This window comes from Neopsephotus bourkii, unplaced genomic scaffold (assembly GCF_033783945.1).
Source record: "Neopsephotus bourkii isolate Nb327-2 ecotype Australia unplaced genomic scaffold, CSIRO-AGI_Nbou_v1 NB_832, whole genome shotgun sequence".
NCBI lineage: Eukaryota > Metazoa > Chordata > Aves > Psittaciformes > Psittacidae > Neopsephotus > Neopsephotus bourkii.
The window spans coordinates 32,706-56,927 of record NW_026901328.1 but is presented as its reverse complement, the minus strand read 5'-3'; the positions used below and the strand labels follow the sequence as shown (position 1 = coordinate 56,927).

Genomic DNA, 24,222 nt, shown 5'->3' with positions numbered 1-24,222 from the left:
TTGGATGTACAGAATTGAACAATGAAGATGTAATCAGTAACATAAGAAGTTGTTTATCATTATTCCACTCTTGTTAAGTCTCATCATTCAATTATAGTTCTATAGGCCTGAGTCATATGTTCAAGACTGGTTTTGTACACCCTCAGATGGAAGTCACAATTCAAACAGAAAACACCATAGAGAAGCCATCTCTTCAAGTAGATCATTACTTTTCTCTTACACACTGCCTTGTAAAGTTAAGTCCCATCAATGTAAGAATCTATTCAAGAGAGTAAAATAAGAATTGTGGTTTTCCAAAACTAGACATAGCAGTTTCCCAATGACAATGGTTTTTTTGTTCAGTACTAATTTCACTTTACTTTTGATTATCCAGACTCATTCCTTTGCATTAGGGGAAGAATTCCGAGCTCAAGATCGGAGCATCCCGACACGTAGGAAGTCGAGGAAGAGGGTCAGGAGACCTGCGTGGTTAAATAGGGAATTGCTCGGTATGCTCAAGTGGAAGAGGAGAGTTTACAGGTCATGGAAAGAAGGGCTGGCCACTTGGGAAGAATATAAGGCTGCTGCTAGAGGATGTAGGAAAGCTGCTAGGATGGCTAAGGCCTCCTTGGAATTAAAGCTGGCGAGAGGGGTCAAGGACAGCAGAAAGAGCTTTTTCAAATACATGGCAGGTAAAACTAACACCAGAGGCAATGTAGGCCCGCTGATGAACGGGACGGGTGCCCTGGTGACAGAAGATACAGAGATGGCAGAGTTACTGAATGACTTCTTTGTCTCTGTCTACTCTGCTGGAGGCAGTCCTGAAGAGCCCTGTACCGCTGAGACCCCGGATGAAGATAGGTCAACGGAGTGGTCTGCCTTAGTTGATGAGGAATGGGTTAAAGACCAGTTGAGCAATCTGGATATCCATAAATCCATGGGTCCAGATGGGATGCACCCGCGGGTGCTGAGGGAACTGGCTGAGGTCATTGCTAGACCGCTCTCCATCATCTTTACCAAGTCTTGGGAAACGGGAGAGGTGCCTGAGGACTGGAGGAAAGCAAATGTCACTCCTGTCTTCAAAAAGGGCAAGAAGGAGGAACCGGGTAACTATAGACCGGTTAGCCTCACCTCCATTCCTGGGAAAGTGATGGAACACCTTATCCTTGGTGCCATCTTAAGGCATATCAAGGATAAGAGGGTTATGAGGGGCAGTCAACATGGCTTCACCAAGGGGAAGTCATGCTTGACCAATCTTGTAGCCTTTTATGAGGAAATAACGCGGTGGATGGATGATGGTAGAGCGGTGGATGTGGTCTACCTCGACTTCAGCAAAGCGTTTGACACGGTCTCCCACAGCATCCTTGCGGCTAAATTGAGGAAGTGTGGTCTGGATGATCGGGTAGTGAGGTGGACTGTGAACTGGCTGAAGGAGAGAAGCCAGAGAGTTGTAGTCTATGGGGCGGAGTCTAGTTGGAGGCCTGTATCTAGTGGAGTGCCTCAAGGGTCGGTACTGGGACCAGTATTATTTAATATATTCATCAACGATTTAGATGAGGGAATTGAGTGTACTATCAGCAAGTTTGCTGATGACACTAAGCTGGGAGGGGTGGCCGACACGCCAGAAGGCTGTGCTGCCATCCAGCAAGACCTGGACAGGCTGGAGAGCTGGGCGGGGAATAACTTGATGAAATATAACAAGGGAAAGTGTAGAGTCCTGCATCTGGGCAGGAACAACCCCAGGTTCCAGTATAGGCTGGGGAACGACCTGTTAGAGAGCAGTGTAGGGGAGAGGGACCTGGGGGTCCTGGTGGACGACAGGGTGACCATGAGCCGACACTGTGCCCTTGTGGCCAAGAAGGCCAATGGCATCCTGGGTTGTATTAGAAGGGGGGTGGTTAGTAGGTCGAGAGAGGTCCTCCTTCCCCTCTACTCTGCCCTGGTGAGACCTCATCTGGAATATTGTGTCCAGTTCTGGGCCCCTCAGTTTAAAAAGGACAGGGACCTGCTGGAGAGAGTCCAGCGTAGGGCAACTAAGATGATTAAGGGAGTGGAGCATCTCCCTTATGAGGAAAGACTGAGGGAGCTGGGTCTCTATAGTTTGGAGAAGAGGAGATTGAGGGGTGACCTTATTAGTGTATATAAATATATAAAGGGGGAGTGTCACGAGGATGGAGCCAGGCTCTTCTCAGTGGCAAACAATGAAAGGACAAGGGGTAATGGGTACAAATTGGAGCACAAGAGGTTCCACTTAAACCTGAGAAGAAACTTCTTCTCAGTGAGGGTGACGGAACACTGGAACAGGCTGCCCAGGGAGGTTGTGGAATCTCCTTCTTTGGAGACATTCAAGACCCGCCTGGACACGTTCCTGTGTAACCTTATCTAGGTGTTCCTGCTCCGGCAGGGGGATTGGACTAGATGATCTTTTGAGGTCCCTTCCAATCTCTAACCTACTGTGATACTGTGATACTGTGAAGAAAAAAGTACACTAATAATGTATTCATTTGTACTGTGCTACATGTTAGTAACAGCACAGGGAAGGAGAAATATTTTCATCTTGGAGGTCAACTGGCAATCCACAGTAGTAAATAACTGCTGTAACTGTATTGCACAGTCCAATCAGCATGGCTTATGCACACAGCAACGTTTTCAAATATCAATAATAAATCCCAACAGAGATTCTGCTATTCCATGCATCCCTGTCCTGGGTTCAGCAGTAGCAGTCATTTTTTCTCTTTCTTGGTAGCGGGTGCAGTGCTGTGTTTTGACTTTCTGGCTGGGAACAGAGCTGATAACAATGATGTTTTGGTTTGGCCAAGGACTTTGTGAGTCTCGTGCTCTGCCAGGGAGGAGGGGAAGCCAGGAGGAAGCAGACCCAAGCTGACCAAAGAGGTATTCCATACCACAGCACATCATGCCCAGGAGGTAACTGGGAGTTACCTGGAAGGACAGGGGGTCTTTGGGGTCAGACTTGTTGTTCGGCGGGTGGTATTGTACTCTTTTCCCTTGTTCTTTTCTCTTATCATTGCTGTTGTTGGTGGTAGCAGTGGTGATTTGTGTTGTACATTGGTTGCTGGACTGCTCTTATCTCATACTTTTTCCCAGGAGCAGGGAAGGCAGGGGAGCCCCCCGGGGGGAACATGAGCCTCAACTGCTTCCAGCCCGGCACCACTCACTGGGAGTGAGTGCACAAGCTGTCTGGCTGGGGTTAAACCAAGACAATCCCAAATTTCTTATACTGAAGAACTTTTCAGCCTTTTTCTAAAAATCCTTCATTGAGGTTATCACAAGATTTTGGTAGGTCTGACAAAACCCAGGTCTGTCCAACCTACTCTACACCTATGGCTCAGCCAAAAGCATTTGTTTATTTAAAGAAAAGCATATTCCACAATGCAAGAACCAAACACAATATTCCCCAATAACCTCCTAAATCACTGTATCAGTATTTCTAATACTGTTCTAAAATACTACAGTATTTTTCACAGTTTTGTCCACCTACAGCTTTATGAAACCATTAAAGATGAATGCCTCATATTGAGAAGAGCCTGTTCTTTCAGTTGCCTCACACCTCCTCTCCTAAGAGCCCATTATGCCAAATTCTTACAGTAGGAGCTGCATCTTTCTACGTTGACCATCTGTGTCAAATCTGAAGAATAGCAGACTGGATGAAGATCATGCAAAGCAGACCTCCGCAAGTTGCCCTAAGCAAGAAGGCTTGAAGGAATGAAGGGACAAAAAAAACCCCAAAATGACAAAAAAACCCCAACTAACAAAAAAAAAAATCCACAACTTGGAAGATTGGGACAAAGAGGCAGAAGACTGGACAAGAGAGAAACAGGCATAAATACATGTTGAAATCCTTTCAGTTAAGTATGCAACACCACCGGAAATAAGTACTTCACAAATCTTAATTCTTCATTAGTTATAATCTGTAATTACATGACCACAGACTTTCCCATTCTCCACAACACCTGCATGCAGCAACAGAAGGGGGAGCCTTCTTCAGAACTAATGCCTTCCACTGATTTGCTTTCTCTTTGTTTACTTGCGTGGCATGCAGACTTGCTCCCTGCCAGCAACTCAGAGCTTTGTATCTGGTTGGACTCTTTAAAAGTACTTCGTTACCTCTGAATTATCTTGCAGGTCATTAGTAGACTATTAAAAGTATTTCTGAGATAAACAAGTATGGTATCCTGATTTTACAGCCAGTGCACTAAAATTAAGGTCGAGTACTTCTTGCCAGATTTCACTCGAAAACTTTTCTCCCTCCATAGCACTCAATATGGCACTGCATTTTGCCTCTTCAGAACTTAGCTACTACTGACTACAGCCACAACTGCTATTTCTTTTGCACCTCAGACTCGAAGTTAGGGATCCAGAAAACAAGGACGAAAGCAAGCACACTGAAGCTTACTTGCCTTTATCTAGCATCCCATGGGAATACTGGTGCAAGCATAAGATAAAAATCAAAATTTCCAAGGAAACAATTAGCCACGAGACCATCCTTTCTTTTTCAATAATCCCTTTCCTTACTCACAACATGCTTTCCTCCCTGTATGCTGTATGTACAGTATTCTGGTTACTCCCAGAGAAACTCTCCTGTGCAACAACTATGAAAGAAGTTTCTTCACAAAAATAACATGACCACGCAAGTTTTGACTGGCTTCTAGTGCCCACACACAATGCAGTACGAAACCAGTTCTGCCAGGGTGAGCATCAATTCTGGCACTTCCTAATGGCCAAGACCTTCAACTATACTATTTTTTTAGTGGTCTCATATGTGCCTGCTACACACACAAACTCTCTGAAACATGATGTTACTGGCAGCAGGCTACCGCATGGTTTAGAAATCAAACTAAACCCAAATCATACAATCGTAGAATAGCTAGGGTTAGAAAGGACCTCAAGATCATCTACTTCCAACCCCCCTGCCATGGGCAGGGACACCTCACACTAAACCGTCTCACCCAAGGCTCTGCCCAACCCTTTGGTTTCTCATTGACCAACACCCCTAAGTCCTTCTCCACAGGGCTGCTCTGAATCTCTTCTCTGCCCCTGTAGCTGTGCCTGGGATTGCTCCGACCCAGGTGTAGGACCTTGCACTTGGAAATCACTGCAGATGCCATTATTTTGGGGTGGTTTTCTTCCCTTCTAAGGATTGAATAAAAGCACCACCCACCCCAGCATGTATCACAGTTATGCTCTGAGTCTGTAGAAGGCAACTGTGCATTTGTTTATGCTTTCCAACCTACAGGAGTAGTAGCAGGCATCTAACCACTGATTTACCCTCCCCTCCCCTGATCCTTGTCAGTCTGCCCTACAGAGGCTGTCTCCACTTGGAGCTAAATTGAGGAAGTGTGGTCTGGATGATCGGGTAGTGAGGTGGACTGTGAACTGGCTGAAGGAGAGAAGCCAGAGAGTTGTAGTCTATGGGGCGGAGTCTAGTTGGAGGCCTGTATCTAGTGGAGTGCCTCAAGGGTCGGTACTGGGACCAGTATTATTTAATATATTCATTAACGATTTAGATGAGGGAATTGAGTGTACTATCAGCAAGTTTGCTGATGACACTAAGCTGGGAGGGGTGGCCGACACGCCGGAAGGCTGTGCTGCCATCCAGAGGGACCTGGACAGGCTGGAGAGCTGGGCGGGGAATAACTTGATGAAATATAACAAGGGAAAGTGTAGAGTCCTGCATCTGGGCAGGAACAACCCCAGGTTCCAGTATAGGCTGGGGAACGACCTGTTAGAGAGCAGTGTAGGGGAGAGGGACCTGGGGGTCCTGGTGGACGACAGGGTGACCATGAGCCGACACTGTGCCCTTGTGGCCAAGAAGGCCAATGGCATCCTGGGGTGTATTAGAAGGGGGGTGGTTAGTAGGTCGAGAGAGGTCCTCCTTCCCCTCTACTCTGCCCTGGTGAGACCTCATCTGGAATATTGTGTCCAGTTCTGGGCCCCTCAGTTTAAAAAGGACAGGGACCTGCTGGAGAGAGTCCAGCGCAGGGCAACTAAGATGATTAAGGGAGTGGAGCATCTCCCTTATGAGGAAAGACTGAGGGAGCTGGGTCTCTACAGTTTGGAGAAGAGGAGATTGAGGGGTGACCTTATTAGTGTATATAAATATATAAAGGGGGAGTGTCACGAGGATGGAGCCAGGCTCTTCTCAGTGGCAAACAATGAAAGGACAAGGGGTAATGGATACAAATTGGAGCACAAGAGGTTCCACTTAAACCTGAGAAGAAACTTCTTCTCAGTGAGGGTGACGGAACACTGGAACAGGCTGCCCAGGGAGGTTGTGGAATCTCCTTCTTTGGAGACATTCAAGACCCGCCTGGACACGTTCCTGTGTAACCTTATCTAGGTGTTCCTGCTCCGGCAGGGGGATTGGACTAGATGATCTTTTGAGGTCCCTTCCAATCTCTAACCTACTGTGATACTGTGATACAACCAAGCCTGATATTATCAGTTGAAGTATCATTTTATAGACAGACACATTGCAGAGGTTTTCCTTACATTGGAGGCTTTTTTCTTTTCTTTTTTTTTTTTTTTCTGCTCCCCTGCCCTCAGTGCTTAATTCCTGCCTGCAGCACTCTCTGGATCTGCATTTTAAAGTTTCTCCTACAATTTCTCAAAATCACCTTCAGCTGTTACCTACTGCAGGAGCTGCAGACTTGGTAATAGCACTACTGTTGAATAAAGAGGGCAGATGCTAAAAGACATATTAAAGAGACTTTCATGTAATCACTATACACACATACAGAGGGAAGGGTAGAGAAGGAAGCCAGTTAGTGCCTGTATATATGGATTCTATGCAAAACAGTGGCACCTTCAAAATATTTAAAACCAGAGCTGGGCATAGCAGTCACATTTAAAGCTCATAATACGAACCAGTCTGTTTGAGGCAGAGGTTCTTGACCCTTGTAGCTGCGCACATCAAGCCATCAACTAAACACAAGCAACAATTACCAGAGTAGTATCAGAGAGGCTGCTTTCCCCACATGGCCTCTTTCCAGTCCTACCTAGGATTTTTCAATATATTTAGTCTTTGTAACTAGATTACGATGCATCCAAAGACCGACAACATCTTCCTGATTATTACCATGCATACTCAGTCCTACAAAATCTGATTTTAGAGCATCACATATCAGACCAGAAATACTGTGGCTGCCCAGAACAAACTGCTGGGACAGCATCACTGTAATAATGCAAATTTGTTGAAACTGGTTTAGTTTTGCTTCGAAGATTTTTGTCTCAGCAAATTTGTGGTTGCATCAACATCATCTGCACACTCATACCTTGCAAAAACGAACAGTGTAAACACCCAATATTGTGCTCTATTGGCAAAAATGCAGTCCTGACCAGGACAGATACAAATCTGCGTAGCAAAGTTCTAGCAAAGCCTGGATCCATTATTAATGAATACTGAATATAGACACAGCCTTTTACAGTTCACTAACATGAGCTTAACACCAAACCTTTCTTGGACCAGACCCAGCTGCCACTAAAAGTGGTGACTTGATTCTTTCTTTACTCAATGCCTTCTTTACTCAAGTTCTACCAGTCTTACACCTGAGCTGCTCCTTTTAGAGGCAGGTGCATAGGTGCCAGCAGCTTCCACAGGAACTGACTCTGGCCACATGAACAGAACTTCTTTGCCAAAAGTCTGATGGATGTTAAAATCTGTTTGCTATTTATTTGACCCTAGAAAAGAGGGCTTGATCCTCTCTGCAAGACGCACTTTCTACTGCTCTTCTGGAATTGGAATAAGTACAGAAATACCACACTGTTACAATATGTATTTTATCCAAAAGGAAAACAAAGCTAAAAATATACAGAACAGGATCATTAGAACACAATATATGACACTTGTTATACCCAGGAGAGAACAGAAAGAACAGCAGGCTGAATGAGAAGACGCTCATCAAACAACAGCAACACACCATAATTCCCTCTACACTTCCCACTCAGAAGGGTTCAGAATCCCCAACAGAATTTCTTTCTCTGTGGTTTTAAGAATTCGGTTTTTAAGAATCATCCTTGAGCCACTGCTGCTCCAACCCTGTCTGTTGCTGTTATGCAGTCAGTGCAGAACATGGCACAGAGCAGACACATCCACAGGTTCCCCAGGTACCCTAGACTGCTCCCAGAACCCTAGGGCAGAAATGAAAGGCATCTGCTCTTGCTGTGGAAGCAGCACTTTGTTAATGCTTAAGACCAGGAGTCAGAAGCCTAGTGGCCGTTTGTGATTGTGCAAGAGTGCTGTGTGAATCACACTCAATTACCCTTCTTGTTTGCATTCTTTCCCTGCTTGCATTCTTACTACTTGGCCAGCAAATACACCTCTTCATCATACAGCATGGAAAATGTTTTTTAGATAGGCAGAGAGTATTTTAAGATCCTCTTATTTGAAGTCTTAACATTGTGTAATAATTCAGTCCAAGGAGAAGGCAGGAATCCCATGCAGAAAGAGGAAAATAAGAATATAACACAAAGGTAGGAAAAAAACCAACAAACCAGCAAACTAACAATCACAAAGAAAAGGGGCAGAGACAAGTCCAGGATTCATATCCTTTCTAGGACAAAACATAGCATCAATTATCTCCATCACTTACTGTATTTCACAATATCACTGTCTTCACAAGCAACTCAGTTCCCATAGTGCAACTACCCAGGGATATAGGACTTCTGGGGAAACAAAATAAGAAGTCTTCCATATGATTTTTATTGGACCAGCTGGCATAGCTGGAAAAGGCAATTTCAGGGATGCAATCCCAGTCTCCTTCCAACTATATTATCTACCTTTGTCCTTAGATCCTGATGGTTTTAGCTTCAGCACTCATCCTCATGAGTCACACACCCAGGCACAGCATCATGCAAAGCTCCTAGGAAGCTGTGCCTATTCCATTAGGAATAATGGGAGGACTGCATGTTTCACCAACATACAGACACAGGCTGCTTTAGCTCCCCTTCCTTCCCCCCCCCCCCCGAATCTTTAAAATTAGCTTTGTAAGTACAAAATTTTTGTAGGTACAAAAGAAAGAAAATAAATTGTTTTCTAGGGTTTGGGAGGGATGAAGGAAAAAGAACCCTATTCACTATCCATCCAAGAACAAAGCTGATGTTTAAGTATCTCTTTAAAGCATTCTTCTCATGACATTTCATACATATTCTACCTTAACCTTGAGTTATTGATAATATTTTGCATATTTGACCTTTTTTAAAATACCTGCATTCAATCCAAGAGGCATTTTCACCCTCTTGCCATATCAGTCCTAATACTGTTTCTATCTGTGCTTGGAGCTCATTCCAGACAGCACTTTCCAAAGCTTCTGTCTTCTTGTGTCCCCCAAACAGTTCTCTCTTCCCAAGGAAACATCCTGATCCTGTCCAGAAAACCAAAAACCTTTAAGGAAACAGAACTTTAAACAACTGTATGAGAACTTTAAACAACTTCCTAGAGAAAGACAAAAATCATGTAGATGTGTGTATTTCCTACACTAAGGACAGCTAAGTAAGGGTTAGCATTGGAACAACAGAGCACCTAAAAAAGGGAGACCTGAAACCTGACTTCAGTGGGAGTTTTGTCTGATCAGGAGCAAAAGAGAAAGCTTAGACTTTATATTGTATGGAGGTTTTATTCATGCACAGGAAAATGAAGCTACTGGATGGAGTGACTGACTAGTACAGGATAATGTATTTTCACTCAGTAAAACAAAGTGTATTATTTTAAGACCATGCATATGTACATCTCCTCTAGGTAAAGCACTTATTCAGCATGTCAGAAAGTGTCTCAAGTTCTATCAGCTTCATGCAAGCAGGGATGCTATGACTGGAGTAAAAATTGCATTAAAGAAAAAAAAAAAACTACAATCAGAAAAAAAAATCTCTGCTATCCCTGATAGAAGAGAAAGTCTTGCTGTTACTCAGGTGAGGAAAAGGGCTTTATGAAACTCCTTCTATGCACCTCAGGGCTATTCCACCAACTGGGGGTGCAGGAGGAGCATGGAATCTATATACAAAACTCTGAACTGCAGTCAGAGAGGGCATAAGACTGAAAGAGAAAGCTAAATGCAAGAAGAGCTTTAAATAACAAAGTAAAACTTTCAGCTTTTACATAGTACATGGTCCCACTCTATTATTTCTGTTTTTCTTAACATTTATTATTTTTATTTATAACTTAATTCAAAATTTGAATATTTGTAGATTATTTTTGTGCATCTCAGAGGAAAAAAAAAGGGGAAAGCCTACTGAATAAACATTTGGACATACCCAGTTGTTCTAGATTGGTAATCTCAATATCTTAAATCTGAAATACCTTTCAGTATCTATTTAATATTCAGAGGCTCACCACATTACTAGAAGAATAAACAAATTCAATAGGATTTCTTTTCTGAATTAACCCTTCAGAAATCTTACATATGAATAATAATGAAACAGTGATCAAAATTATTTTCCTTGTCCAGAAATGTAAATTTGAACCATAATTTTATGTGGTGCTAATAATGTAAAGACCCTCCATTCAGGCTTCTATTTCAAGTACATATCTTATTCTAAGCATTTCCCTGAAAGAATAAAGAAATGCAACTGTAATTACAATTTCCTATAATTTACAAGATCTCACTTGCAGCAGTAGCATAACAACCTTCCAAACCTTTCCAAGATATGGAGTATTTGCTTTGTTAAGGACACAAGCCTTAAAATTACGAGGGCAAGTTTTAAGAGACTGCATCTAGCAATACACCAGTGTGAAGCAAACAATCTGAAGCAATTGGTGTTATCATGGTAGAAAGTAAATATTATTATAAGTACAACCATAGCAACCACAAAACTCTACCTCCCTAAAGTGATCCATAATGTTTGACTTGAGAAGCTGATTTAGAGGTCTGAGGAAGTATCACTAACCATCATTTACCTTGGCCATAAATACCCAGGAAGACAAATATATAGTCTTTCTGGGCCATCGCTGTACAGAAAAGAAACACTCAAAAGAAGTCTCTGGAAATGGCTGTACTCTCTTCTTTTCAAACTACAAATCCTTCTGGGGGATGGGTGTTACACTATAGAAATTAGTATCAACTATCTTCTATAGGACATATTTTTACATATTTTTACTTAAGTGTCAAGCCAGGTGATGGACATCCAAACTGAAGACTTTATGTAACATTGCTAATGTCTTATATACTAGTTTTCACCAACAGATCTCAGTGTGCCTTACAAAGATTTGTATCCACATTCCATGAATAGATACGGCATTCAGAGATGTTAGATGCAGGTAAATTCATTCTCAGTAGTCACTGGCCAGCTAGGGCCAGCGAATCCAGTTCTCCAGAGCCAGAATTCCCTGCCCTGTTCAGCAAGCATCATTACTTCAGTAATAATTTTTGATAAGCCAGTTCCCAAATGGCTCTCTCAGAAACACAGTGGCATTTTCTATTTTCCTCTTTGCACTGAAATAAACTAACCCCAGCTCTTCTCCAGTGAGTGGCAAGAAACCTTGTATGCTCTCTTGTCACAGAGGCAGATGTAGAAGGCAAAGGAAATCTGTCAGCACCAGCTAATTCAGCCTACACTTCAGGCTGCGTTCCTGGTTCATTCATACTAGATGTGTGCAATGCAAGGCCAAATGCATTACAAAATTATACTGAACCGTGTTTGGGTACATGACTCTATTATTGCTCAATATGCACAGTCAATCTCATCCTAGATTTATGCTGGCTTAAAGCAGCTATACAAAGAAGAGATAATACCTGATCCACCATAAAACCTGTCTTTATAAAGGTGACTCATTTAGAACAAATTGGAAACAGCAGACTGAGTTAATGACAGACCAGTGTTTTGCAGCACTGCAAAAAATCTCTTAGTAGAAGCAGTTAAACTGAATTTACTGTGTCATTAAACCACAATACACGTAGAAATCCATGTGGCAGTTAATTCATCTTCACAGCACCCAAACTAGAGAAGTAAGAGCAAAACCTGATCTAGATCCTTCATTTAAGGGGCTGTAAGATTTAATAATGTGCTTTTCCATTGTCTTTGGTGAAAAAGAATAACACAGATTTGCCCTTTGCCTATACAGAGAAGAGAGCTCCAGTTTCAGAGCCAGGGGTGACAGGCTGTGCTCTTCTTGCTCATACATGTTATTGACTGACAGCAGCAATAATCAAATATTTATGCAGCCCCACAGTGCAAACTCTCAGAACATTTAACACTGTTGTTTAACACCCCTAGCTTAGCTTTAACATGAAGGAGGGGGGATGGACGGACGGACGATGGGGGGAACGACAAGGGACGACGGGACGGGACACAGGGTCTGGCAGATGAGCAGCTACATCAATAACAGATATTACTAAACCCAGCCCTCTTCCCTGTCCGTCTTGTGGGTTTCTCCAGAGCAGGGGCAGCAGAAGTGAACTTACGCTCTTAGCACAAAATGATCCGCTAGACTCCAAACTCGTGAGGCTGAAATTCAGACACGCACATGAGTCTGTCCTATTTGCAGGTTTGTAGATCCTTAGCTCTGATCATGCTCTTAGATCCTTAGCTCTTAGATCATGCTCTGAGCTGGGGGATCAGTACTGAGGGTCAGAAATAACTCAAAGAGCCAATCTGTGCAGTCAGGCCTCAGCTTTTATATATATATCTGTAGGATGACCAGAACAGTCAGGAACTGACTGATTTAGAGTACAAAAAGCCATTACAGCTGAATAGGCGCAGCCAATTTTGAAACAGAGATCCTGTGTAAAGCTAGTAATGCTCTCTCCCTTAAAGCCCATTTTCTCTCAGAATAAAAAGACCATACACAACTGGTGGAAGAGGCTTGACCAAACCCAGTACCAAACATCTATATGCACACACACATACATAGATACTCACTGGACTTTAATAACAGCTGTTATTTCAGTTAATTCCACATCAATATATTCGCTAATACATTTTTCTTTCCCTTTAATTTCACAGAACAACAGCTGTTCTACTTGCTTTAAAAAAATAAGTGAAGAACCAGAAGTATTTCCTCAAAGGCAGTATCTAGCAATACTCTGCTTCTGTAGGGCCTTCCTTATTGCTTTCAACCTAGAATTAAAACCATTCTCCATTCTCTCAAATACATCATCAAAACCCAGTATAAGTTCATCTACATTAGAGACTTCTGTTAGCTCCTTGGAGTTTGCCAGAAACTACACATCTTCACACTGTTGATCAATAAAAATACATATGTGGAAGCCTGTAATGAAGACACAACTCTACACTAGCCTGCGAAGTTAGGTAGTGCTAAAGTTCTTTCTGAAGCTGGTAAACATGTTCTCAAGTGCTTACGAAACTTAAACCAAAGCTTGCTCTAAATGTCGATATTAACAAACTCAACATCAGTGGACTCAAACCTTTAAAAAATGGTGGCTGAATAATAGTTTTATAATTATTCCAGGAGTCAGAAATGGCTGATAGAAAGTCCCCCTAAACCCCATCATCACTCTGTTTAGAGAAGTAAACTATACATACATCACCATCACCACCTGTCAACACAAAAACAAAAGCACGCTTCCAACAAAGAGTAAGCAAGAGCGTGTCTATGCCCTATGGCCATGTAGCTCAATGTAGTTGCAGCCTATGGAATATTAGCAGGTTGGCTGAATATTCCACATTCCAGCAGGGCCTGAGAAAAGCCCTGAGTACCTCTAGTTCATAAATGAAGACTTTTTACCCGCAGATCTACCAAAACCCTTACAGTGCCTGAACTGAAATGAGCCTACAATCACCTACCTGCTAAATATCACCAGAATTCTCAACCATGCTGGCATACAAGTTACCTTGTATCAGGCTCTGACTTCACACTCACCACTACTGTCCTGCACAGTGACTGGCATCTCAATGTGCATCCTCTCTCTCATGGCACTGTTCCTGCCTTAGGTCCTACACTGTACTTCAGCCTGAAGCTTCACATAGTTATTTTAACTTTGAAGTCAGCAAAACCAATAGTCATTCCGCTGCTCTGGTGAAGCACAATGTTTTCAAGCCTTGAAAATGAATCTGGTCAGATAAGTTAATCCTTCCAACATCATCAAAGCAAAATCACACTGGAAGCTCAAAAAATTAGTGGGGGCAACCAGCCCTTTGACTTCCTTAACTACTAATCATGTAGATAAGCAAACTTGAAAGAAACACTGACTTTCAGTGGAGATGCTGAGTATCTACTGCTTAACACGGTAAGAGTAGGCAGGCTTTAAGTAGAAGTAAGACTCTTCTACAACTAGGGTTGTGTTGTTAGTGCGAACAGTACTAAAACAAAGGACTAAGCCCCATACTCCCTGGCCCTCTGTACATTCATTTACACATTATAAAGTACCTCCAAAAGTAACACCACCAAAAGGTGCTAGTTCAAAATCCACTCTGCACAGCTATATCTAATCACCAAGGGCATAAGAAAATGTTTTTTACTGACCCACAGAATGAAGATAAGTTACCCAATTAACTTTTAAGTAATGGTTACCTGTGCGCTATGAAGTACAGAATGTATAAAACCAATGTAGTCAAAGAAAAGCCTCCAAAAAAACAGTTCCTGGCCTGCCAAAACGTATTTTTCCACTATGAGAGGTAATGATACCGCAAGCACTGCGGGAGACTATAAAGACAGTATGTACCCTGTGTTACTTTTGCATGTGTCAATACTTTTGGGGCAGGAGCAATGTGTGTATCCATCCCCCCTCCCCCCCCCCCCCATGGAGCCGCCCTTGTTTCCTCACCATCCCTTCCCTTCGGACCCACAGAAGCCGTTTCAGGTGATGAACCGAGGGGCAATATCCCAACCTCCAACCCACAGCGAGGACCCCAAGGCCTGCCCCTCTGCGCACCCCCCGCCCCGGCTCCTCTGCGGCCGGCGGCCGCCCGGGGCCACTCACGATCTCGGTCACCATGAAGAGCCCGGGAAGCGTCCGCAGGAACTCCCTGTCGTAGGCAAGGGTGCTTGAGCTGGCCGACAGGTTGGCGGTGAAGGAGCTGCTGGTGGTGGTGACCGTGTGGGACCGAGGGCGCGGCGGCTGCTCCTGAGGCTGCGGCACCGGCGGCTCCATGGTCGGCGCCGCGGGGCTGCCCCCGGCCAGCGCCGAGACTGGCGGCGGGGCGGAGGCGAGGCCGGCTGCCTCCTCACGGGCGGCGGGAAAGGGCCCGCCGCCACCCCCGCTTTGTGTGCCCCCAGCGCCGTGAGCAGCCCCTCACCTCAGCCCGGCGGGCACTGTGCTCTGCGCCCGACCCCAGGCAGAGGGGCGGGCCTGGCGGGAGGCCACCCGCCCGGGAGCCAGCCCAGCCAGTCCGGAGCTGCCCTTCGGCGGGAGCAGGGCGGACAGCTCATGGGGCTGGGGGGATCGGCCGCCGTGAGGGATCTTGGCCCTGGATTGCTTAGCGCCAGGGAAGGGCCATCTGAGGGAGCCACCATCCCCTCACCTCCCGGCTTTTATACACACGGAGGCCTTGGGACCAGTGCGGCTGAGGGCCAAGTTGAGCGAGACCTCCTCTGGAAAAACACCCAAGGGAAACCGTGCCACAGCCTCATGGGTGAGCATGGTTTGGGGTCCAGGCGCAGCTGCCTGCCATCATTGCCCATCTAGACTGTTGCCCACGCTTTGGGTTGTTGTTCCCACTGGCTGCCATTACTCCTCAGTGGGAAGGTGTTGGAAGAGGAGCCACCATGAAGTGCAGCAGGAAGAGAGCAAGAGGCTTAGGAGGTACCACAGCCTCCTGAGAGCTGGAAATGAGGATTTAGCTGGCATTTGCCAAACAACCAGGGGTCTCCGTGATGAAAAGACTTTTTATAAAGCCATTAATGTCACTGGAAATGGAAAGTATGAGGTCATTATTGGCCTACCACTTGACAGCTTCAAGCAGTTCCCTCACCTGTATTTTCTAGTACTTTTCCAGTCTAAAGTGTCATGTTTAAAAAAAAAATAAATAAATAATTTCCAGGTAATTTAAAAGCTGCTAAAGTGATCTTCCATTCCACAGAAAGTACGGTGCTTCAACAACAAGAGGTAGGTTTTTTTCAGCGTGTAGGAATTCTCATTGGCAAACTATTTGCATGTGTCAGCTCAGTGAAAATGAAGTGTTTTCCATATGCCTGGTGGCTATTGTCCTCGAATTGTTTACTGCTGCTCTCCCGCTGGCTAACAAAGGAAAATTTTGCAATATTGCCTTTCAGCAACAGGTTGAAATAGCTGGGAAGGGAGGAGGAGGACGGCAGCGTGTGAATTACCAAAAGGAACTGGTTCTTGTGCAGGATTGTGCCTCTGCTCACAGTGTGTGTCACAGCACAGGCTCCATGGTCTTCTTGGAATGTGTGTCTTGGCTCAGGCTCTGTGGAGCCTCATTGTACTCATGGGCACTGGTGACATTTTTATAGAAGATCGTATAAGAAATATGACAGAGTTTTGCAAACATGAACTGCAATGCAGGTCATCAGAACAAGATGCCAGCTACTCTGCTTGATGTGATACACAGATCATATGAGGAAAAAAAAAAAAAGACCATTAGCAAACCACACACTCCAACCATTTAACACAACATCTCAATCATGAATGAAGAATTTTACACTTCCAAGCAAAATCTTCATTTTTTGTGGAGTTACCAGCATTTCTGTACTGGTCGTGTTCCTGTTTTATCCCTTTCTCTTAAATAAGAGCTGAGATTTTAAAGTAGCAGAACACAGCTGTGCACCAGTCTGTTTAGAGTCCTGCTTCAACTGGATGTAAATGAAATGTGCTTTATCTGATTGTTCAGCACTGCCAAGCTTCCTTCCAACGCCAGAGCCCCTGGTGCCGTTTGTGAGTAACCATTATAGCAGCATGGAGTTTCTTCTCTGAAAGACTCTTGTCTCCGGTTTCCCACTTATAAGATCAGTAAGTAAAACTGAGTAAATCTGGGGTTAAAATTCATGCCAGTAGCAAAACTAACATCAATTTCAAAATATTTTGAGTCATTCGCATCACTTTCCTTTGGAGAGCTAATTTATTTTACACTAGATGTGTATTCTCAGTTTCCAGTACCTTATTCAGTGGCCTCAGTGTCAATGCAAAATGCTAAAACTCTTTAACATTATGTAGTATTTATTTAGTTTAGTATTTATTTTGCTCCCTGAAATTCTGAGGTCAGTGTTGTTTCTCTTTCAACCATCATCAGAGCAATAAACTTCCTTGCTTTTGATCTGCACATCTATCGTTTGAGAATCCCAGGTCGTGTGGGGAAAAAGTAAAACAAAAACACAGATAGGGAAACATTTGTTACTTATAGCGTAAGTTGTCAATGTCTGTTACAGATGTTTAGTATCATGACTAATTCAACAAGAACTGGATGGCTACGTTCTGAGCAGCTTCTCTGAACACGGGGTTACTTTGACTTCCTTAGCACATTTTTCTCTGGCAAAGATATTCGAAGAATGAGTTTTCACCAAAAACGGGGCAAACACTCCAGAAGCTTTTCAATGTCACTGAAAGCAAACTTGCTTTTTTAACTTGACAACACTTTACATTCTTAATGCTAACTGTGAGGCTCTAATTTTCTGATTTTGCACCCTTACACTGAAGGATGGAACTGGAAAGCCTGCAGGGACCATCTGAGCTTAGCCAGATTTTTTTACATGTAGATAGCATCAGAAACAAAATAATTGAATACTGCTACTTGAACAATCAACCTTTTATTACAGAACTACCAAGAGAGAAGAAGGTGGCCCATTTTCTGTATTTCAGATTAACCTTTCAATGGAAGGACTGGGGAGGCTTTTAAATACCAGTCAAGATTATAACCTTTGTTTGTCAGCTGCTATAATGAAGTAAACTGTGATTGGAAAAAAAGTGTGTCATTTGATGAAACTTTTAAATGTAAACATTTTAGTAAAAAAATAGCTGATACAAATATCAGGTTTCAAAATAAAAAACCTCTTGCTATCTAATGAACACATTCTTCCATTTAAGCCGGGTTCATTCTCAAATTCTAAATTATCAACATTTTTGAGATTTCTGCTCCCTAGAAGTACCTTCTTAGCAGCAACGTGGCCAATTGAAAGTGCTAATTAAAGTAGACTCACAGGCCCAAGGAGTGGACCCGACTGGAATTTCCTGAACCGGTTTTCTGCTTTTGAAATACAGCTTCCTTTTCCCCCCTCCCAAATCCCAGAATTTTCAAATGTTAAAGCTATTCCGACTTTGGTGGTTTTTTTAGGCAAGTAAGCAAGTAAACATATAAAAGGAAAGGTCATTGAGATTTTTCACTTGTCATCAGCAGCTATCAAACAACAACAAAAACATGCTGTTTTTGAACCACCCAGGAGTGATTTAAGAAAGCTCAGGGAACTTACTCTGAAGAGGGCAAGAAAGGAATTATACTGGGTTCCAAAGTACAGCTGTACTTTGGAACCTAGGTCACACGTAAGGTTAGATTCATGTCAGATGTCCAGGACAAATATTCTCACCCTTGACATCCCACTGTGCTTATCTGAGAATGAGATATTTTTCCTTTTAAACCAAGAAATGTTTGGGATTTTTCCTAGCAGCTTTTTGGAATCAGCAGAACATAGGCTTTGAATTACAGGCATATTTAAGTAAATAATTCATACCATATATATTACTCTTTGGTTTCTTATGACCATATGGTCAAAGATGATTTATGCTAAACCAAACCAGAAATACTTGATTTCTACTTTGGTAGTGACACATGGTATATATATGCATGCCTAATGATCAATCAGGGAAAATGACTTTTTGTATGAACTGGTATTTTGCAGAGTAAGGATGGTTTTCATGATTGAGATACTTGGATGTCCTAATGTTCCTGCAACAGAGAGAACAGATGAGATACCAGTGTTTTCAAAACGGCTATTCTGCAAGAGAACAGATGAGATACCCATGTTTTCAAAATGGCTATTCTGCAAATCTGTAGAGGATCTGTGTTTGTACGTGGGTTACTGAACATAGACTTTGTTTGGTTTTGCAGCTTGGGCACCCCAAAATTGACAAATGTAAAATCAATATGAATTGCAACTGCAGTCCAAATAATGACAGTGCATGGGATTTGATCATCAGATACATGAGTTACTACCCTACTGCTGGAAAATGCACAATTTAACTGTTTATGTTCTGCACTCCTTTTCTTGCAAATATTTCTCTTTACATGAAGATTACTTGAATTATGTGGACAAAGATCTGGCTATAGACACACAGACATTTTACCTGCGAGAAAGTTGTCTTAGAAAATACGTACTGCCATACAGAGAATTAACTCCATGTGTGAACGGTAATAGACCGACTTTAAGTTTTTATTTTTCAAGTTTTGAAACCCATTATCGTGACACTAATAAACTTTTGGTGTTGGAGACTGTGCTAAGAAACGAAACCAGAAAGTACATAAGCTATGTATTTTCTGTGCATTAGACTTTCACCAGCAATTTTATCTCTTCTGAGGGTCTAAAAATCCCTCCCAGCCCTAAAACACAGCCCTGTGTTAGACACTGTGCTGAAGAAATACTGTTAACTTCCTCCCTAGCCAGTCTGCACTCAGAACACTGTATGCTGTACACGTATGCTTGAAGTCAGGGCAGAGAGCACATCTACTCAAGAGTTTGTAATGAGAAGTGTGAAGGCTATGTACAAATCTCAATGGGGGTTGTGGTTTCCATACTTAGGGGTCAGGGGCCTCCAATCTGTAAGCACCTGCAAGAGAATGCCCATATTGTATGTCACAGGCTGCTTTCAGCTGCCTTTCCCTGCAGTGAGCCTGCAAACACAGCTCTGAGTGCAGCTGATGACCTGCCCTTCTCCCACCTTCAAGTTGCAAGTCACCTGAACGCTCTGGAGTGTTCAGTGTCATGTTATGTGAGGAAGGCACTTACTCTGCCTCTGAGCACGTCAAGATGGGCTGTCCCTACAGAACACGCTCATAAATACTTTCACTGGGGTCACCAGTCCTCCATAGGCCTTTAAATATTACTATGATGCAAACACATACTAGTGATTGCAGTAGTTGAGAATATAACCATTTCCACTGAAGGCATGTATATTTGCTACTCCTTAAGGATAGTGCTTGCCTAAGTGTTTATCTAAATCACAGCAGATAATGTTTATACAGCCCTGTGCAAAAGAGCTGGAGGCAAAGACAACCTTCAGCAACTGTCAATGCCATATCTGGTTTTAGATAATTAACAAAAGAATGAACAATTCCACCATGGTTTCATCACAGCATCATCCATCTTTAGGGAGAGAGTTTACAGGTACCTCCTAACTTCTATAATCAGCTTGCTTATACAGCAGGCTGTATTAACAGGCAGCTGTCTTGTTGTGCTGTGCTTGATAGAACACCCTGAAACATGTCGGTGTCCTGAAGTGTGCCTTATATTATACTAAATTATTAGATGACTTAAGCATGCTGTGTGTATATACACAGAGAGAATTTGTCCTGTAGCTGGCAGGCAAAAACCTAAGTAGATAACCATGCTGAAAGCTGGAGTTGGACAAATTCAGACTGAAGAGAAAGCATCTTAGTTGTCTGAGTTTTTTTAACTTTTTAATATAGCATAATTAGCTATTTGAATAATTTATTAAGCAAAGCAATAGACTCTCCATCATTTTAAATCTATGATTCAAAGCTATGGATTTATTTAAAATATACTCTTTACCAAGCTTACAGTGACAGATTTTGTTGTCTGTATTATACAGCACATGACAAGAGATGACCCGAGTGCTTTGAAAACCCACAGAAATTAATTCCAATTAATTCCATAAAGCTACAACCTTGTTCACAGTCTTGTCACCCAGCTGCACAATAGGCATGTGGTATCATTGCCCAACACATCACCTCCTTGTCCTGAAGCAGAAGAAAGCATCTCAAGAACCTCAGTGGCTGGGCTGCGCCTGGCTGACAGTTGGATAATGGAAGTGTTGTGTGGGAAGTATCACTTTCATGCACGTGTGCTGCAAGGTTTAAGGGTGGAAAATCCTCATCCAGAGAAAGAAAAAAGGCTGGTGAGCTGATGTGCTCTGTCTTAGGTGTCTGAGGTGCAGGAGAGGAAAACCTGGAGCCTGGCAGAGCGCTGACCTAAGTCTGGAGAAGACAACAGTGGAAGGAGAAGGTGAAGAAACGCAGGCAGGTGTTTTACTGCTCTTCACACTGGTTTGCACAGCCATTCTGTTAGTATGGATAAAGACATTTGACAGCTATCCATTAACAGGAGAGGAAAATGTTAACAGAAAACCCATTATACCACGTAATGGTCTGAAACCTCCAAGTGGTATGGTATCAGTATGTTCAAATCAGCAGTTTATCTTTGGAAGTGCCAGAAGACTTCTGTGAATACAAAGAGCAAAATGACCCTGGTGTTTGTATTCACGGAACAGTCTTAGCCCTGAAACGAAACAAAAACTCAGAAACAGATCTCCCTACCACACAACATAGTCAAGTTCAACTCAAAGTAGGACACAGAGGGGCGCAGGAACTTACGGTTTAGAATATACAGAACACTGCTGATGAATATGAATAATTATTGGATGCTTTCATAGCGTTAGTGTTGCAGATGTGCACAAAGCCAACCTGCAAAGTTGCTGACACCTGTTAAGTCTTGTGTCAGTGCATAAAAAAGTAGCTGCAGTGATGCAAGGCACTTAGTGTCTTGTTCAGTTCTAGGTTCCTGTAAACAACTGTTGCAAGAAAAATACAAGCCTGGAGAAAGAAGATGTAAATAGGAGAGAGTGATTTTTCTGTTATGTCTGCATGTATTTATGGAGAACAGAGTGTGCTGTCTGTTGGCAGTCTAGCAAAATCTTCTGGGATCTTTAAATGACTCAGAAAGCCAAATTTTGTTAAAATGTCTCAATTCACATAGTTTGCTTTGAAAATTACAGGTTTTGGGCTTTGTGGGATCAATGAATGCTATCAGACTATAGAGCAGTCAGGGGGTGGATGATGGGCTGCCTTTGGAGGGACTGACATTTTTCAGAACAAAGGCTTATCCCATTTATGACATCTTAAGAAAGCTTATCCTGTCAAGTCATTTATCACCCTACTAACTAGCTACTCAGCATGGATAATGCTTCTTTGCTAGATCAATGAGGGGAAAAAAGAATTTCAGAAGAAAGGAAGGTTTTCATTTGAGGATTTTAGGAGATTGGGAGAGGAGCTGATAGGAGTTAGGCTATCTAAGCTCTTTGAACCATGAGAAAAACATACCAAGAAGGGTTTTAGTAAATGCTTGTAGTGCAGCTAAAATACATCCGTTCTGCTGAGGGCAACCTCATTTACACTGGTGTTTAAATTATGTGAATTGGCATAGCCCTATGGCTAACAGTCTTAGCTTTGGAGTAAGTAGAGGATGCTCTGAGACGGATGTAGCTCTAATTACCAATACTCAGGTGAATTATGTCCATCATATATTTGTCATAGAATGACAGAATGGTTTGGCTTGGAAGGACCTTAAATACCATCTGGTTCCAGCCCCCTCTGCCACAGGCAGAGATACCTTCCACTAGACTAGGTTGCTCAAAGCCTCATCCAACCTGTGAATATCTTGCTTAATGTTAACTATGAGACAATGCTGGCATGAAATTTGTTAGAACATAAATGTCCCCATAAGCCCCACAATTAAAAAGCTTAATTTCCCTTGAACTTTGAGGTTGGCTCACATTAAAGATCAAGAAAGTTCAAGCTCCATTGGAAATGCTCAGTGCAGTGGGCGTATTTGTAAGGCAAATACACTCTATGTAGCTTTTTTTCTAAGAGGACAGCACATTTTCTTTGCATTTACAAGAATTTGACATTTTTTGGTACTCTTTCTGCTCTGAGTTTAGCAGTAGCAGTCATTTTTCTCCTTCTTAGTAGCTGGTGCAGTGCTGTGTTTTGACTTTCGGCCTGGGAACAGAGGTGATAACACTGATGTTTTAGTCTGACCAAGGACTTTCTGAGTCTCATGCTCTGCCAGGGAGGAAAGGAAACCGGGAGGAAGCAGAGACAGGACACCTGACCTAAACTAATCAAAGAGGTATTCCATACCACAGCACTTCATGTCCAGTATATAAACTGGGGGCAGTTACCTCAGTTACCTGGAAGAGTTAGATCACTGCTCTGGTCAGGCTGGGTATCGGTCAGCAGGTGACTTCGTCATGTTCAGCTGGAATTAACCGGTAAGTTAAAAGACTATGAAGGAAGATGAGGACAGGTAGTGTGCTAGCTTAACCTTTGCCTCCTCAGCGCATCAGAATGAGTTTATATGTCTAAATCTACATAATCCCTGCTTTGAAAAAGAAACCATTATTTAACAGTATTTCATTAATATGACTGAAAATAACTTTTAGCAAGCATCAGCTGTAAGATGGGTGATGGAGAGAGGCATAGTCTCTCCATTACCACTACACAGAGAAGCTGCCTTTTACCCTGCGTATGTGATAGTGAATCTGCTGACATAAATCATGCCAAAAAATGCCACCAGTACATTATAATCAGTCAACAATCCTGCCTAAAGCAGATGCAGTAAGCTGTGTTTGTACAGAAAATAAAAGATTTGCCGACCCAAATCACCACCAACCCCAAACACTCTGAATCTATATTGAAATGCAGATGAAGATCAGCTAGTTCTTGAGATCTGCCTACTGGATTTCAATGTATTTTTTTCTAATCATTCAATGCTTTTGAAAGCAAAATAATCTTTCCAAAACTCTTAACTACACAAAGACTTGTGACTAGGTGAGCCCAAGAAAACTTCACTAAGTAGAGATAAATCCTATGTTAACACTAATACTTCAGAACTGAAAGCAGACTTGAAAATGAAGCATTTCCCTGTTCAAGTGTTTTCTTTGTGTGTGCATGCATTTCCTTTTCTAAAATGTGAATTTAACGCACTGAGGCAGGTAGACAGCAAGCAGTCATGGGGAATTAAGCCATTGATTTCTCAGGATGTTTTCAGCACAGTCAGCAATCTGAGGAACGTTCTTGTAACGGCCCAGCTGAAGTGGTCTCATCCTGACTCAAGCATGCTGCCTTGATAGTTTAGGTTCTCTGCTTATTTACCCTATAACTTGTACAACTGTAAACCACATTGTCATTTTAGTGATGCATTCAAAAACAACTCATCCACAGCCTGTTGACCTGGTGCAGAATTTCCAGTAATTATAAGGAGTTTTAAATTAGTCTGGTCTAACTCAATAATTAACACAAAGTTAACCTGGAGCTGTGCTGCTCAAATTTTTCCATACCTCACCGCTCCACTCTGTTTCCTGAAATCCC

General features: G+C 42.8%; 1 protein-coding gene across 1 annotated transcript in view; it reads right to left on the bottom strand.

Annotated features, from left to right (window-relative positions):
• Nucleotides 1–15,180, bottom strand: part of CMTM8 (CKLF like MARVEL transmembrane domain containing 8) — a 46,339-nt gene extending 31,159 nt beyond the window's left edge. The window contains exon 1 of the mRNA XM_061355689.1: nucleotides 14,871–15,180. Within this exon, the coding sequence (XP_061211673.1) occupies nucleotides 14,871–15,041 (171 nt within the window). The 5' untranslated portion in view covers nucleotides 15,042–15,180. The remainder of the gene's footprint in view (nucleotides 1–14,870) is intronic.
• Nucleotides 15,181–24,222: the final 9,042 nt, after the last annotated feature.